This window comes from Psammomys obesus, unplaced genomic scaffold (assembly GCF_907164565.1).
Source record: "Psammomys obesus unplaced genomic scaffold, mPsaObe1.curated_primary_1811, whole genome shotgun sequence".
Taxonomy (NCBI): domain Eukaryota; kingdom Metazoa; phylum Chordata; class Mammalia; order Rodentia; family Muridae; genus Psammomys; species Psammomys obesus.
Genome location: NW_026592666.1, coordinates 13,551,673 through 13,569,052, shown reverse-complemented (window position 1 = coordinate 13,569,052; position 17,380 = coordinate 13,551,673). Strand labels below are relative to the sequence as shown.

At 49.0% G+C, this 17,380-nt stretch overlaps 1 protein-coding gene across 1 annotated transcript in view; it reads left to right on the top strand.

Annotated features, from left to right (window-relative positions):
• The window catches only part of Dscam (DS cell adhesion molecule), a 527,122-nt gene extending 512,928 nt beyond the window's left edge, over window positions 1–14,194 (top strand). Inside the window, exons 33-34 of the mRNA XM_055614797.1 lie at window positions 7,449–7,511; window positions 11,710–14,194. Of these exons, the coding sequence (XP_055470772.1) occupies window positions 7,449–7,511; window positions 11,710–12,065 (419 nt within the window). The 3' untranslated portion in view covers window positions 12,066–14,194. The remainder of the gene's footprint in view (window positions 1–7,448; window positions 7,512–11,709) is intronic.
• Window positions 14,195–17,380: the final 3,186 nt, after the last annotated feature.

Genomic DNA, 17,380 nt, shown 5'->3' with positions numbered 1-17,380 from the left:
CACTGCAGGGGCGACTTAGGTCAGCTGCCTTCATACCTGGCCCAGCAGCCAGGGGACAGTGAGCACCAGAGGTGCGTGCCCCTGCACGCTCTTTATGCTGGCCTTCAATCAGTCCGCCCCAGCTCTCCACCAGAGATGCTTTCAGGTCCCAGCTGGCTGATGGCTGGTTCCTCCAGCTGGCTGTTATCTAGGGTCCACAGAGGAAGCAGATATCGGAAGCAGTTGTTGAACTGTAACTTAGAATTCCTTCTTCTCATTTCATTACCCACTCCTCAGTGTGCGAGTCTGAGCAATGAGAGAGCGTGAAGGGTGAGGCAGGGCCCACAGCTTGGACCTGAAGGTGTCTAGGAGATGACCCAGCCTCTGCACAGTTAAGTACTGTCTGACCTAGGCCACCTATCATTGAACACACGCCTTCTGTCTCTGGAGTCTCCATGGCTCTCGTGTTGGTGTCTTGATAAAACTTAGGCTCCAGAACACTTCACTGTCAGTAGTTGGCGCTCAACCTCCCTCTCCTTGAGTCTCCCTCACACTGAGGTCTGGGACTCTGCTTCTTACAAGTACACTTGCTGTCTACTGCTTCTCAAAGGCAAGGCTTCACACAGCCCTCTGTGTCAGTTGTCTTTCTGCTGCTGTGACAAAACACCACGACCAAGGCAACTTATAGAAGAAAGAGTTTATTTGGGCTCACAATTCCATGATGACAAAGTGAAGGCATTGAGGAAGGAGTAGGAAGCAGAGGCAGCAAGCAGAGAGGGCCCACTAGGAACCCCATGCCCAGCCCCAGTGACAAGCCACCTTCATCCAGGACACACCTCCTAATCCTCCCTGACATGGCCATCATTTGGGGACCCAGTGTTTAAATGCCCAAGACAATGGGGGACATTTATCATTCAAACTACTGAAGCTCCCATCAAGCAACTGGGCCTCCTTGCCTTCACTTCTGCTTTGGATGCTCAGCCGAAGCCTAAGCATGAGACTCAATATCTTCCTTACTCAGACATGAAATTTCTACCAAGAGTGACACTCCAAGAGCCAAGAAAATGATGCCCTTTCAAATGCAAGTATCTCTGATACCTTCCTGTTGGCACACACATGCATGCACTCACAATGAGTGGGGACAAGCAGACACTCAGGCGCAGGTCCATACACACTTTAAAGTCCCATACACAGCGCAAGCACATATACTCTATTTGCCTGGGCATCTTTGGAGACCCTTGTCTCTTCCTTTGCATCCAGGCTTTAGATTTTAAAAATATTTCAATTTTTAGGACCTGTGCATCTTAAGTCAGTTGCTAATTGTGATTTTTTTTTTCATCTTGTACTCTAACAATCCCCGCCTTCCTTCTGCTCGGTGAATAGTGTATCAGGTATCTGCTGGATGGCTTGGGAGCCGAGGATTTGGTGCTACACAGACTCAGAAAGACCCCACCTTAAAAGGAGCTCCAACAATGTAATTGCATCAGCCAACACCATAGCTTTAGGCCATGCTAAGTGCTGAAAAAGAAGTAGCTTGGTGATGGGGTACAATCTAGCAGTGGGTATTTTGGTAAAGATGGTCAGAGAAGGCTCTGAGGGGCAATGAAATGTAATCGATACACGAGAGAGCAAGCAAATTCTCTATGATCCTGGGGGCCACGGTCCAGGCAGCCTGGGAAGGGAAAGAAAGGTTGGAGGAGGGAGTGAGCTTGAGTCAGAGATCCATCTGAGCTGCCACACACAGGCAAACATCCAAACGCCCCCGGGACGTCAGTTTCGAGTCAGGCCAGCGGCTCGAGTGGGGCGGTGTAATCATCTCTGCTCCTTCCTAGAAACCAGAGCTCCCTGACTGCGCAGCTCGGCCTCTTACAGATTCCCCCAGGATTCTCGTCTTTTCTCAGTGATGGTCCCTCAGTGCGTTCACTGTGGAAAGACTTCTTCTCAATGGTCCTATTCTTAGAATTCCAAGTATGTGACCTAATTTGCTTTCTATTGTGATAAAAGTCATGACCAAAAGATATGTGGGCAGCAAAAGGTTTGTTTGCCTTATACTTCCCAATGTATTGAGGGAAGTCAGGCCAGGAATTCAAGCAGGGGCAGAGCCAGGAACACGGAGAAACATGCTTCCTTGCTTTCTCTCCATCATTGTTTAGCTTTCTTTCTTTCTTCTACTACCCAAGACCACCTGCCCATGGATGACAACCCCTCAGTGGGCCAGGTCCTCTCACACCAATTACTAACCAAAACAGCACTCCATGCACTTAGCCAACCTGATGACAGCACTTCCACTTTCCCTCTTTCGGTGGGTGACTCTAGTTTATGTCAAGCTGACAAAAAGCTAACCAGGCACTCCATTTTCTGGAAACAAAAGCTGATTATCTACATTCTGCAGCCACCTCCTCTACTGTCCTTCTTTGTCCCTGCTTTCAGGAGGAGTCTACTGTCCCTGAGGCTCTAACATCGCCAAGTGTTCTGCAGAGCAAACATAGCCACTCCTGATGCTTGGGCTGTTGGCCATTCCCTCACTCTCCATATGTGTTCTTGGCTACAACTACATTTTCTTTGGTTCTGAAGCCCACTGGACAGCTTGCTGCTTTCTTGGTTGGTTTCCTAGGGTTGGGTTCTAGTTGCTGGGGAGTCAAAGGCTGTATCAGTCTCTCAGGAGGTGTCAAGTCTCAAAGCCTTACCCTGATGGACCAGGTATAGAGATAAGAAGGCTTCCTATGTCCCCATGGGCAGCCAGGAGCAGCTTGCAGAATCCTTTGCCACAGAAGACAAGCAAAAGACCTGAACACAGTGACTTAAAACTCACTTCAAACCCCATCAAAATGCATATGTATGGACCACTGCTATTGACTGAATCTCTTTAGAACAGAAAGATACTGAGTTTCACCCCACTCCTGAAAGCATTAACTGATGCCTCCCACTGTCTCATTGCTTTATCATAAATAGTGTATCATAATGTGTTACATCATAAAAGAGGCTGCAGAAAAAAAAATGGTTTGGAAAATATACCACAGATAAACCTTAAGAAATCTTTTTAAAAAAATCTAAGAAGTAGGACAGAACCGAGGTGTGGAAACAGGGCGCGGCTTTGCACACACCCATACACATATATGCAGGTGACGCATGCACACACATTCGGCGTCATGAAAGTCTACACAACATTCTGGAAGAGACAAGAGTGGAGAATGCCATCTCCTACATGGGCCTGTGAGGCTTCTGCCAATACCACATTAGAATGCATCCCAAAAAACAAGAAACCAGGACATGGTTTCAAGAAATGTAACAGTTAAGCCTTTCTGTGGCTTCCTCTTGTTCTCAGAGTAGAGCCTGGCAAGACACTGAAAAGTCAATCCCATCTTTCCCACCAGTTCCACTCTTACTCTCCAGCGTGCAGCCCTGAGATAGAGCAAAACTGTCTCGCTTCAGCTTAATTCGGCTGCTGCTGAGGCTTGGATGTAGGCCTGCCATCTTGTTTGCTGTGGTCACTCAACCTGCTTCATAGCACTGAGCAAGGAAAGCCCCCAGCCCAGGCTCTCACTTGAGGCAGTTGTCGGTGTGTGATTCCCCAGAGGGCCTCTTGGGAGTGGTAGATCAGTCTTAGAACCTCATGTCCCTTCCCAGTGTTCCCAGCTCATGAGCTCTCAGCTGCCCAAGTGTCCAGGGAACAGTCTCCACTCCTGCTTTTATATAAACTACTTCACCACTGAAGACTATTGAACTGTGACCCACTCACAGTCCTACCCCATTCCTCATTGTTTCTAAAGTCTATCAGCAAGCAGGAGGCTCACAATGTCAGTGTGCCATTAAAAATGCATGAAGACGCCAAACCACAAGCCAAGAACAGTAACTGAGCCCAAACGCTGGGCCCTTTGATATCAGTGTCCCATTATTTATTTAAAGTTTTTCCTGGTTGCTGTTTGGGAGTGAATATTCATTTACAGAGAGGTTGGTTTACAAGTTCTTTGTTACCATGCTATGATGAACATTAAACTAAGAATGTGTTAGACCCTTGTGCCTGAGATTAAACTCCACAACTGCCTTCAGCCACAAGTTCCTTAGCAGTACTGATGTGAGGCTCCTCTCCATGGCTGTATCAAAGTTGCTAGGACCTGAGGTCTAAGTGGCCTTTGCGTCTTACTTCTGAGTCAATATCCAGCTGCATTCAAGCACAGACATCAAAACCTTGTTAGAAATTGATGAAAGATCTTGTTCATGCCTCCCAGGAGACACTTTGAGCTCCTGAGTACTGGGGTACACTTGCCTCTTCCATGAATTTGGGACGGCATTTACATAGCTTCCCAGTTCCTGTATCACAAGGTATTGCAGAGGAGAAAGAAAAAGCAGCTTCAGGGTGCAACATATCCACAGGTGCTCTGCCCTTAAGATGCACAGATTCGCTTATTCCACAGGACACACTGGCCCTGCAATTTCCAGTCCAGACCTGCTTCACCCATGCTAGAGCTGAGACAGACTGTCAGGCTGAAAACCTCAAGACATGTCCATGCTTCTGCACTCGGCTCTGGGTCTTCAGCGGGTCCCTGAGCCATTTGGAAGCAGAGGAGAGATTTCAACATGAACTTGCAAACCCTAGCCCTTCCAGTTCACTCAGCAACCACTTCACCAGGCTCTCTGGGAGAAACACTTTGTCTCTGACCATGCGTGACTGACCCATCTCCCCCTGGGCTTGCATGACACGCAAGCTCCTGTGGTTCCCGACACGGGTTGAGTTCATTATGTCCCATGTAGAACTGGAAGGAGAGAAGGCCCTACTTATAGTTTTGCAAACTTTCACTGTCCACACTGAGGGTTCCCAACAGCAGTGACATCAACACTTGAGGCAGGGTAGTTATCTGTGGTTCTGGAATGGGGGCTGAGCTCACCCTACCCTCCAATCCATAGATGCTATAGCATACCTCGCTGTCCCCTCCCACATACAATGATATTGTCACATAACCCTAGGCAGGCCAACCCCAGGGACCTCAGGGACCTGCACCAGGTCCTTGTGCAGTGTAGGACAAATGGTACTGAGGTGGGCGCGCAGGGACAGGCCTCACTGCAGACTGCTGCAGCTGTCCTGATGGATTTTGCCCTCCTTTCCAGAACCGAAATATGCTCAGCCTTTGTGCCTGAGTCTGAATGCACTGAGAAAGCTCAGGAAGTTTTTAGCTGAAAGGCGGCATAGAGCAGCTTTCACATCATTGGGACAGACAGGGCCTGACAGCCCCCCTTTCCTTTGTGGGAGAGGACAGGCTCCGGACCCTCAGTGCTGATGGCCAGCCGAGAGGCTGCAGTAGCAGGAATCGTGCTGAGGAAGGGCCAGGGGGCAGTAATTGCATTTGTATGCTGACTGGCCAGGACTGGCCAGGAGAAGGGGACAAATCGATGCCAGCTTACTTAATCTGGATTTTCAGAGACATTACTGTCACTGAAGGTCCCCAGAGGGCTGTGACAGAGGAAGAGAAATGAAGTATTATATCAGAAAATAACACAGAGCACCAAGTTAATAGCTAAATTGCCCCCTCCCCTGAGACATAAGTCAGATCTGAGACTTGGGGTCCTCCCAGAAGGGCAGTGCTGAATGCAATTTGCCATCTTTAGCAAGACCCAGGGGGAAAATGTGAGAAAGGGCACCTAGGATGAATGTATGTTACTCTGGTGGGTCACGTGCGTCTTTGAAGCTGAGAAGGAGCCGTTTCATGACTGTGTCACATAGGTACTCCCAAAACAGGCGCCTCTCTGATGTCCTGTGAGTCAAAGGAGGCTTTTTTTCTCCACAGCTTTCCTCTACCTTTAACATTTGTCTCTCTGTGGCTGTTTCTTGTTCTTGCCTTCTGTTTCCTTCTTCCTGTGTGTAGCCATCTCCTGATCTCTGTCTTCTGCTCTCCTTCACTCCTGAGGCTGTCTCTCATCCACCCCCTCACCTCACCCTAACCCACCCCGCTGAGCCTCACATGCCACCCATCTGTGCCTCTGCCTCCGCTTCCCTGGGATCCATTTCCCAGGAGGGCCTCGCCCGTTGCCGTCCTGCCGCAGCGCTGTCTGACTCAGGCGTGTGGGCCCTGGGGCAGAGTGCAGGGGGCCTGGATGGGCACACAAGTGTGCAATTCCACGTTTCCATAGGGGAGTATGTTCAGAGGACCAGCTAGGAGGCAGTAGGCCTCTGCCATCCAGTCTGTGTTCCTGCTTGGCTTGGGAAGGAGGCGTTCTCTGGGTGGAAGTAACTCGTGAGGAAGCTGGGCATGCAAGCAGCAGGCGAGCAGAAATGAAGGGGATGAAGGGTATGGAAGGGAATCCAGGTTGGATATTCCTCTTCACCTAGGCATAGCTGTTTTCCCGCTCTCCTATCTCTCTCTCTCTCTATCTCTCTCTCTCTCTCTCTCTCTCTCTCACACACACACACACACACACACACACACACACACACACACTATCTCACTTTGTTGGCTGTCTGTTTTCTGAGTCCTGTCTTGTACTCCACTCCTTCCTTATCCCTCTCCTACCCATACCCATGACCCCTCAAGTTTAACCTTCTGTGTCCCTTTGACTTCATGTATGAAAAGCTCTGTCCAAGGAAAACAAAACAGAAAGAGGGAAAGGGAGAAAGAGGAGGATGGAAAAAGGGGAAAATAGAGGATAAGAAGAAAGAGAAAGAGTGGGAAAGGGAAGAAGAGAGGAAAATGAAGAGGATAAAGAGGATGAGGAGGAAGGAGAAAGAAAAAAAGGATGGAGAAAAGGAAGGTTAGGCCTGTGAGAAGCCAAGAAGAGGAACCAAGTAATGGTGCCTGTAAACAGCTATAGCACCACTGTCCCTGAGGCCACAATGCAGTCTGCAGCCAGGCTTTCTGCGTGAGGACTGGGCCTTTTCTCTAATATCTGTGCAGCCCCGGGTCTCTCACACAGGATGTCCAAGGTGTGTACTTGCCAGAGGTAGCACCGTGGTACATAAGCCATGGTGCATATATGGAGTTCAGAGCAAAGGGGCTCTTGAATTGCCGGCTGCTGGTGCTTTCAAGTGTGTGGGGAGCTCAGAGGATCCTGGTTGACCAGTATGACGTCTCTTTCCCCTGTGGAAACCACAGGAAGCCAGGCCCAGAGATCCCCTCCTGCCAAGCTCCAGGTTGTTGCTGGGACCAGATCCACAGGGCTTGCTTCTGCAGGGGTAGAAGAGCAGGCAAGAGCCCATGGCTCAGGTCTGGCAGAGGAGAAAGAAGGGACAGAGGTGGTACCAGCAATGGCTTCAGCAGAGCTTCTCTGAGCTCCCAGGATTAGAAGAACTTTCTGTAGCTTTTTCAAGCCTTTTCTCTCCCCTTGGCTGGTGAAGGCAGAGATGACCAATGGGAGAGGAGGGTGCGTCTGCTGATGGAGAGACCCGTGCCCATCACAGACAAGAAGGTGTCAGTTTCCTGAGGCTGTCACAAGTCACCACAAACTTGGACGCTTAAAACAGATTTATTCTCTCGCAGTTCTAGAGACCAGAAGTTCAAAGTCAAGACACCAGCTGACACACGCTTCCCTGAGGGCTCTAGGTAAGAGTACATCCATGGCCAGCCCCAGCTCTGCTGACCCCAGGCTACCCTGGGCTTCCAGCCCCACTGCTCTGGCTCTGCTTCCATTCTCTCGCAGCCCCCCCATGTCTCTGTGCCACTCATGTTCCTCTGCCTGGCTCTTATAGAGACACATGTCACTGGATTTAAAGCCCATATTAAATCCAAATGATCATTTCTCAGGTCACCTAACTTCATCCCATCTGCAAGGGCTGCTTTTCGGGGAAGCCACACACAGAGTCCCAGACATGGGGCACTGGTAATCAGCTCTCCCTTTCTTGCAATAGACCTCCGCCGCTAAACTCCCGGCTGGTGGAGAAACTTGCTTGTGAACTACGATGGAATCACGGCCACATCCCTCCATAGTGGACACAGGCAGCTTGGTCCAGATCTGCACAGGGCATGTTTGGAATGTGCTCCCGACCCCCAGGATGTACTGTTGCCACTGGAATCAAGAATGAGTGCCTAAACAAATGGGGCGGGCGGAGACCAGTGTGTCAGTGTCCAGTACTCCTGCCCTGAACACCTCTCTTCCTAGAGCAGCCATCTTTGTGGTGACCTTAATACGTGTAGACAACTGGGAAACGTATTTCTAAACAGATTTCCAGACAGTCCCCTCTCCCGACCGGTATTTAAACTAGAGTGTGGGCTTAGATTTCATCGGACCAAAAGTGCTGATGATAAGCACAGCTCAGCACTGGCCACCCTGGCGCTTCCTTTCCCATAAGCATATGCATTATTAAGCATGTTCATTTGATGCATTCACACAGCTGAAAGAGATGCTCTGAGCACTGGTGAGAAAACGCACTCCACCTTATATTTAAAAGGAGAAGGAGGAGAAGAAGAACGAAGAAGAACGAAGAAGAAGAAGAAGAAGAAGAAGAAGAAGAAGAAGAAGAAGAAGAAGAAGAAGAAGAAGAAGAAGAAGAAGAAAGCCAATGACAGCAATCATTAACTGTATAAAACTTTGCCTGTTAACTCTGGTTCCTTAAGAGATTTAGGTGTTCAGAGCTGCTTCTCAGAACTGCTAGGAGACCTGGCTGTGGAGACCTTTCTAGCTTCTTGTGAAAGATCTATGCTTCTAGCCAGGTCTTTTTTTTAAGCCACTTAACCTTTTAGGTATCTACTCAAAAGTGAGCACTCTGGTGCTCAGGACAGAAATCTTGGGCACCGTGTTTTTAAAATGTTTATCTACATATTCACTGTGTGTGCCTAAGTGTGTGTGTCTGTTGAATTTCGTAAGCCAAACTCGGAGAGCTTGAACAAGGCATTTGGGTTGAGCCACCGACACCCCATGGCTCGTAATGAAACCATGTATTTCCTCATCAGCGTCGCCAGTTCCCAACAGGGCGAAGGCAGCCTGAGGAAGCCAATGAGGGGATACAGGTGAATCTTCACACAACCAAGACCAAGGGGCATGGCCGTGTGACACACAAGGGAGTCACATGGCAAATTCCCAGAGAATAGGATCATCCTTTCTCATATTCCAGGAAAATCAAGAAAATGGTATTATTTGAAAAGAGGAAATGGTCCTTGGGGTTGCTTTTTCGGTATTTGCTTTGTTTTTCCTTCTTTCCAGAAGCCTTATGCCATCGACTATGCTACTTACCATCCCGGGACTGTTCGGTGGAGAAAGCAGAGAACTTTCTGGGGTGTTGAGTTACCCCTGCTGGTCTGGTTGGAGACCTTGAACTTACAGGAAAATAAGGAGCCCCAGAAGTATTTTGAAACAAAATAAGCAGGAATTTTTGGCCATTTTAGTCAGAAGTGGGGAGGGCTGAGTTGAGCCCTCTCCCAGTCCCTCCAGATTCAACATGTCTGAAGTTCATCCTCTATCTTTCCATCTTTCCTCCAACACAAAATTTCATAATCAGCATTTGCTTGATTTTGCTAACATAACAAAATACCAAAGGCAGGTTAATTTTATGAAGCAAATAAGTTGTTTTAACTCAGTGTTGGAGGCCTAACCTACAAAGAGCATAATGCTGCCTCAGGTGCAGCCCATAACAGATGGTGGCAATGTGACAGGAAGGTCACCTCTTAGAACAGGAAGCCAGTTGGTGGCTGAGAGCCCATGTATCTTCCAAGGTCCGGCCCCAAGTCTCTGAGGTTCTTACGAGACCACACCTCTTAAACACTGCACACCACACAGAGCTCCACGCCTCCAACATGTGAACACATTTAGGTCATAGGACAGTCCACCCTATCATCTGAGCATAACACCTGGAGGAAGTCACACGACTCTCCCTCCCTTTCTCCATTGCCGCCTCACGCCTGAGGATACTTCACAGGGCGCCTTTCATATCTCAGTTTCACTCTTCTCATACCCCACAGCTGCCCCCACCCCAAGATCTCTTATCTGCTCATTCTCCTCCATTCTCTCATCAGGAGAGCTGCATGCCACCATCACACTCTGGTTGAGATGCCCACTTGGTGTGTGTGTCGAGAGAGTGTTCCTAAGGCCTCAGACAGGAAGGAATGCCGCCCTGCGGCCATCTCAGCCTGCTGCACAAACATCCCTTGTCTATGCGGGTCTTGAAGTGAGAAAAACAAGACGCAAAGATGGGCTACAGAGTGATGAGTGTGTCTTTCCGGCTAGCAGAGACTGAATGCAGACTCCAGCTCAAGCTGCAGAGCGTGGCCGTCTTGAGAGGCTCACCACAGCACGCTAACACTTTCCTGGGGGTGGGACGGAATAGTGACTCTAGTAGCATCATAGAGATGGGGACAGGTCAAAGGATCCTGTTATAAAATAGAGTACCCAGGAGAGAAAGGTGTCAAACAAAAAGACAGGTTTTAATGTCTGGAAGGATGCTGCCAGGGTTAAGCAATGTTGGGCGCACTCGGCTATGGGGTGTGAAGGGTTTGCGTGGGCATGCAGGCATGTCCAACCTGAGTTTGCAGGCTGTGGCACTTCACATTCAGGGTGGATATGTATGCACAAACGCCTCTGACGTTTGTGTCCGGGACTCAGGCTGAAGACTACCGAGTGGAAAGGACAACTATTGGTAAACAGATACGCAAGCAACTGGACCTCCCAAGCGAGGCTGAGGACAGCTCTGTATTGTGAGGTGGAGACAGTGCAATAGAGGAGACTGAGGAGTGGGGGGCAGAGGCGCAGAGGCAGCGGGGAGACCAGAGCCATGGCAACCAGAGGCTGGGGAACCCTCCATGATGGGCCTTGGGTACTTGAAAGCTGCAGATGCCATGTCAAACAGCTCAGAGTTAGAAAGAGATGGAACACACAAGAATTTGCTGGGGGTTCTCATGGGGAATTGAAAGAGAAGAATGGGGAAGGCAGGGACCATGAAGTGATGAGACCTAGAAGAGGAGAAGGTAGGGAGAAGCATAGATGTCAGTGCTTTCTAAGTAGGAGGTAGCCAGGTAGCAGGGCAGCATAGAGAAGGGGTGACTGGGAAGAACAGGTCACCAGGGTGGCCTTGCCTGGCCTGGCCTGTTCCGATAGAAGGAGTCCCGAGGAAGTGCAGCCTCCACACTCAGGGTGCTGCAGGCTGCATCAGGTCCCTCCTCTCCCTAAAGCCAGTACTCCCCAAGGAGTGAGGAAGGTGTGTTGCCATGGCAACATGGAGGCCAAAGGAAGTAGGGCCACACTGTGGTCCAAGCTGCTCTGAACTTCACCACAGCATGGCCAAGACAGAAGAGGTGAAAGTGATGGTCAGGAGAGACCTTAGTGAAGGTTGTGGGCCACCCTGTTTTCACCTCAGCCTATCATGAACCGTCCAAGGTCACATGGCTCCATAGATCGTCAAGAGTCGAGGGAGCTGTTCCTTTCTTTCCCATCCTTGGCTCTGTCCTCCAGCCCCGGGCACCTCACACTTGTAACTGCAAGTGGGGTTTGGTCTCACGAGCGGTATCTGGCAGACCCGCTGCCCCTGCTGGACACTGATCTTCTGCTTAAGGGTGTCCAGACCTCGTTAGCTCCGTGCCTCAGGCTCTCACACTGCAGAGCTACAGTTAGTGTTCTGTGAAAAAGAACCATTCCGCTTGTGACGACCATTCTGCTTGCCTCTCTGGAGTGCACTCTAATGGGGTGTCTTAGGAAATGTCCCCAGGACAGTGGGGACTCTTTCTCTAGAGAAGAGTTCCCTGTGGGCTCCCAAGGTGCTCTGCCCAGCTAAGCAGATGAAGAAAGTGTCTAACTGTGTGTGTTTGTCTCCAGGCGACCTCATACACCTGCCTCCATACCTTCGAATGGACTTCCTGTTAAACCGGGGTGCACCGGGCACCAGCAGGGACCTGAGTTTAGGACAAGCGTGCTTGGAACCCCAGAAAAGTCGGACCCTGAAACGCCCCACAGTCCTTGAGCCCACCCCTATGGAGGCCTCCTCCTCTGCCTCTTCCACAAGAGAAGGACAGCAGTCATGGCAACAGGGGGCTGTGGCCACCTTACCTCAGCGAGAGGGTGCGGAGCTGGGACAGGCAGCTAAAATGAGCAGTTCCCAAGAGTCACTGCTGGACTCCCGAGGTCATTTGAAAGGAAACAATCCCTATGCGAAGTCCTACACCCTGGTATAACACATGGCGCAGAGGACAGTGGCTGTAAATACAGTTTAAACGAGCCAATCAAAGCTACCTTTTTTTTACGGAATTCCAATATTTATAATTAAAGAAAATTGCCAAAATATATTAAAAAAAAAAAAAGAAAGAAAATACTGAAACCACAGACAGTGCAAAGACTGTTCTGCTTTTCTCCGTCTGAGTGTGGGCTCCATCTGCCTGGGCATCTGATTTTTGGGGAAAGAAGTCCAGTTTTATGATTTTCACAGGCTATAGCATTTTTACTGATTTTCTACAAAGTGCATGGGGACTCATTAAACCTTCTGAACAGAAGACGTTCTAGCACACAAGAGTCAAGATAAAGGAAATGGGGAGATTAGCCTATCTGTGAACTGAAGGGGAGCGTCGCTGAGGGCAGGGGGCAGCTTCGCTCACCTTGGCACACCTTCCCTTCCCACTAGGAACCAGGCCTCGGTTTGATTTTCTGCTGTTACTTAGGATGAGTGCTGTCGGTGAGGGGGTGGGGGGAACCCATTCCGTTTTCCTTTTGTTTATTTTTTGAGGCACTCTTTGCATTTTGTCTAATCGAAATAAAAGAGACAAGGTAGTCTGTCTTTATTTGCATGTCTACTGAGACCTCCTACCCATTGCTCAGGCCTCCTTCCTGCTCACACCGGTGTTTGTGAACAAAATGACTGGACCCAGTGCCCAATGTAGGAGAAAGATGCTAAGTTCTGAACAGCTCAGGTGTCGCTGGGAAGAGACAAGACACGACATCAACCCTGCGGATGGAAACCAAACCAAAGGCAGCCTGGTCTCCACCCAGAATTCTAAGCCTTTCACAGGACTCAGGTCCTTGTCCACTTCAGGACCTGCTCTCTAACTCATTACGGTCAGCAGACCATTTCCAAATCCAGCGCACTGCTCTTTGTCAATAAAGTTTTATTGGAAGAAGTGCAAAGACCCTATGCTCCATTTGCATTATCCGTGCTTGCTTTTGTGCTTTGACGTCAGGTTGAGCAACAGGATGGCACACAAAGGCCAGAGTATTCTCTGGATCTTCACAAGAGAGTCTTTTGCACCCCTGAAGCTCTTGTAGCCCTGACATAATGATGTGTCCCACCTTCCCTGCCTTGTCTCCACTGTGACTGACAGCGAGGCCATCTTCAGACGCGTTGCCTACAGTTCTCCTTGGCACCCAGAGAAAAAGCAACCCGTGTTCCTCCAAATTCTAAGTTTTTATTTTCCTTTCTCTCTGTCTAAATGCTTTGTCATGGAGCTCACTCAGAGAGAGAGCCTCCTCACAAACAGGAGGTAGCATACCCACATCCCTTGGCTCTTCCACAGTGTGCCTTAGGAAGAACTTGGCATCCTCTGAGGCAGCAAATCCCATTCTAGATGCCTTCCCTTACAGGGAAGACAACACTGGCCTATTACTTTAGAGTTTGGGCATTGGCTGGAAAATTGACCCAAGGTCCATAGCTCTTCACTTCCTACTAACCCCCACAGGCACTTCTTCAGACTTTGTGCACATGCCCTCCTCGAGTCCACCAGCAAGAACTGGTGTAGCAATTACTATCTGGAACTTGATTACAGCCCTCGACTTCCCTTTCCTCCATTCCGCCCTCTTTCTTTCATCCTCCCCTCCTTCCATCTATCTTCTAGGCAGAGGTTATGCCTCCTAAGCTTCAGACACACAGAGCACAGGCAGAGCAGGTGGAAGACCCCGTCACTGCCACGCGACAGCTCTGACTTTAGGGGCTACGTGAATGTGAGGTGTGTGCTGCTTGCCATGGTTTCAGAGCACAATTTATTCTTGACATCCTCACGGATGCAGAAGAATCAAGATGATACTTTCTAGAGAAAGAAAGTAAGACCCTAGCGTTGATCGGTCTAAAAGCTGTAGAATTCCCACACTTGGAAGTTTATTCTTTTAAGTTTTTTTTCCTCCCAAGATGTACAAAAATAAAAAGATTCGACATGTCTGCCTCTACAATGGATTGCTTGCAAGATTCCTGCCTTGAAAACGCTCATTAAAATGAATTCCACATGCAAGCATTGTATCAATTCCCCCCCTGCCTCACATAGGGGCCTGATACTACTGTCTACAAAGGGGTGTCGAGCTGTGAATTAAAAGACCGTTATGACAGCAACAGCAGTGAGTGTCCTCTGTACCCTCCTGTCTCTGTGTCTCTGGTTTACTTGGGGGAAGCACTGGATGGCCTGTGTCCCCACACGGGTCTACGGGAACTTAGCTGGAGTTCTGTACTGGAAAGTTTTATTTTAATTTTCTAACAAATATGACCTAGGGGCTACTCCAGCTCTCAGGCCCACACAATCCTCTCTTCGAATGATCAGCTCTGAGCAATTCTTTAGTCTCTGCCTAACGGCTGTTGGGTAAATGGAAAGTAGTTGTTGATTCAATGAACTGGGTTTCCTTTCGTCCATCAAAATGTCTGAAATGTAGCCCCTCCGTAAAGTAAGGAAGCAGAGGGCTGTGAACCGCACGGTGCTCTCTCCTTCTGTGAACTCCATACCCTGAGGCTTCTGTTTAGTTCACGTGTCTACCTGATGATTTGTACACCCACACCCACAGGCTAGAGGATATAAAATAAAGGATATAGAATACCGGATATAAAATCCGAACAGTAAAATAGCATGAAGCTGGTCATGAGGTAGGCCAGTACCTTCTGAGGCCATCCTCTTGGCACCCTGTACTATCCCAAGACACAAGAAACAACACCATAGCGCAGATGGATCTTAAAATAAGCAATTTCTCAATTACGCTCTTTCTGATCTGGTCATGATATGAATGACCTCATTCCTTTTTAAAACAACCAGGGCATTCAGAGAATGATACTCAGCATCCTGGGGTTGGAAAGCCAGGGACTAGTTTGTCATAGTCCAGCTTTAGGCCTAGAAAGGTCTGGAGGAACTGAACAGTGGGTCCATGTTGGAAAGTCTCAGTTTACCTTTCTAAAGAATACAACCCTTGGACAACCTCGGCTCTTAGATAAACACACCAACACTCAGGGCTCTAGAGGCACATAGCTTCTCTTCTTGATTATTGGTCCAAAATGACCACCAAAGCACAGGTGAAATGCAACATTTAAGAAGGGCTTAAGCCAAGAAGGAACACAAAAGTCTGCTTTTGTCTAAGTGAGATGCCCACACCCTTGCGAGACAGGACCACTTCAGGAAGATGGCAGCTACAAACAGGACCTTGTGACTGAGGAGAAGGTCTCAGCGAAGAGCAATCAGCAGAGTCATCAAGGGAGGTCGAGGAGGTGTGTGCTGGGAGGTAAGCCTCAGGGCTCTGCCCAGCAGGTGCCCTGCAGTCAGGAATATCTTCCCAGGAGGGGCTTTGGGTAAAACATTTTGTTCAAGGATGTTTGAATAGAAAATGACCTTGAAAGACAGAGTCAGTGTGTCCCTGATGAATGAAGGTGGGTTTTCTTGAAAATAATGAAAACAACTTCTCCTTCTGAGACAAAGGCTACCCTGGCAGGGTAGCCATATGCCCCATTCAGACTTGGAACTGCTTAGACAATAGACGAGAAAGTGTGAGTTCACGCTCTCACCGGTCCCTGAGATCCAGAAGGACAGGGAGCATGCCTTACCTTCCAAATTCAGTCCCATCTCAGCTTCTCCATAAGACTCCCACCAGTCCCCATATCACACACAGTAACCCAGTGTCCCCATCGACCCTGGCTCTTTATCATTATCCAACTCACTGTGTAACGTACTCCCATACTATTATCAGTTCTAAGAATGCCCACTCCATCAGGAGAGAAGTTGTCCAACTGGCATGTGTTCTGCATTTCCAGAACACAGCACAGTAGGCACCTAAGTTCAGAGATTCTCAGCTATGACATGAGCTCTGCACACAAACCATCCCACAGAATTCTTGGCATTCAAACTGGCAGTGGGCAGCTGCCCCTCCCTTCCTGCAGTCTGTAGAAGCAAGCTGCAGCTCAGATCCGCAGAGTGCTGGTCAGTTTTTACTGTTGCTTTTGCTGTTCCCTTTTTCTTCTCAATCTCTCATTTTCAGACAAAGCAAATTATAAAACTTGGAGAAAGTGACTTTGAGCACCTGGCAGGGTGCTGGCTCTATCTCCCCTACACAAAGCCTGGGAGCCTTTGTGCCCCAGGAGACTTCAAACAAACTGTAAGAAGAAAGATGTGTTTATCAGTCCCAGCTCTGTCTCCCCAGAGAGGACAGAATTCTATCTCAAGGAGACAGCCCTTTCATGAAGGAAACGATGCATCGGGGCATACAATTATGTGTGTACCCATGGCTGGGATGTGCTTAGGAGGGTCACTGGGCACAGCAGGGCCTGGGTCTGTCTGGCACCACGGCATCAAGACAAGCTCACAGAGTCTTTGAGCACACTATGTGAAGAGACAGGGTTGTATTTCCAGAGTTGCTTTATGCTGAGGGTCCCTGCTTTTGGGCTCTGGAGAGGGACCCATTCCTAAGTACAAAATTAAACCTGGCCTCTGTAGTTCCACTTCTCAGGTGGGAAAATAGCTGTACATTATGATCCATGAGTCAGTGCTAGGCAAATGGAAGCCAGGACCTTGTGCTGAGAAGGCAAAGTTCATACAGCCTCCAACAAACTCAACCCAGCAAAGCAGGCATGCCTTCCACCATCCTCCAGGGTGGGCTGTCATTGTGCCCAGAGCCAGCACTGTGGCCATTCTGACTGGCCATGTGATGGGACAGCATCCCTTTCTTTCAGGACCTAACTTTCCCAGTTGGTTCTCTGTGAGGCTCGTCCATGCATCTTGGATTAAAGGATGGCTGATGCCCAGCATCAAGGTTCCGCTGTCCCCAGTGAGCAGAGCTGTGCCTTGAATTGAGAATTGTGACAGTGCTTCTACAGGGGCTTGTCAGAGTACAGGAGGAGGGGCTTCCCAAGCTACGTTATCAACAGTCCATCCTCATCAAAGACCTTTCTTGAGGCTTTTATCTGCTTGTCATGCACTCACCCTTATACTGGGTGTACTTCTGTGTACCCAGGTTTGACACCAGCACCAACCCCTCGATAACTCACTGTGGGATCTCAAGTGAAGTCAGCTGCTGTGGGCATCTGTGCACAGCTGGCTGGACCAGATCTCCAAATCCTTCTGACTCCCCAGGGAAAGGGATCTTCTCAGTATCTATCTTCCAGAGCAAATATGTGAAAGTCATCAAGGGACCAAGGCCATGTCTCACTTGTCTTGTTGTTTGCTTTTGTTCTTGTTTTTGTTTTTTAATCCAAGCACTTCACAAGCAGCAGCACAAGCAGCACAAAGCTTCCAGGGTCCATTGTAAAGTGAGCTTAGGGGAG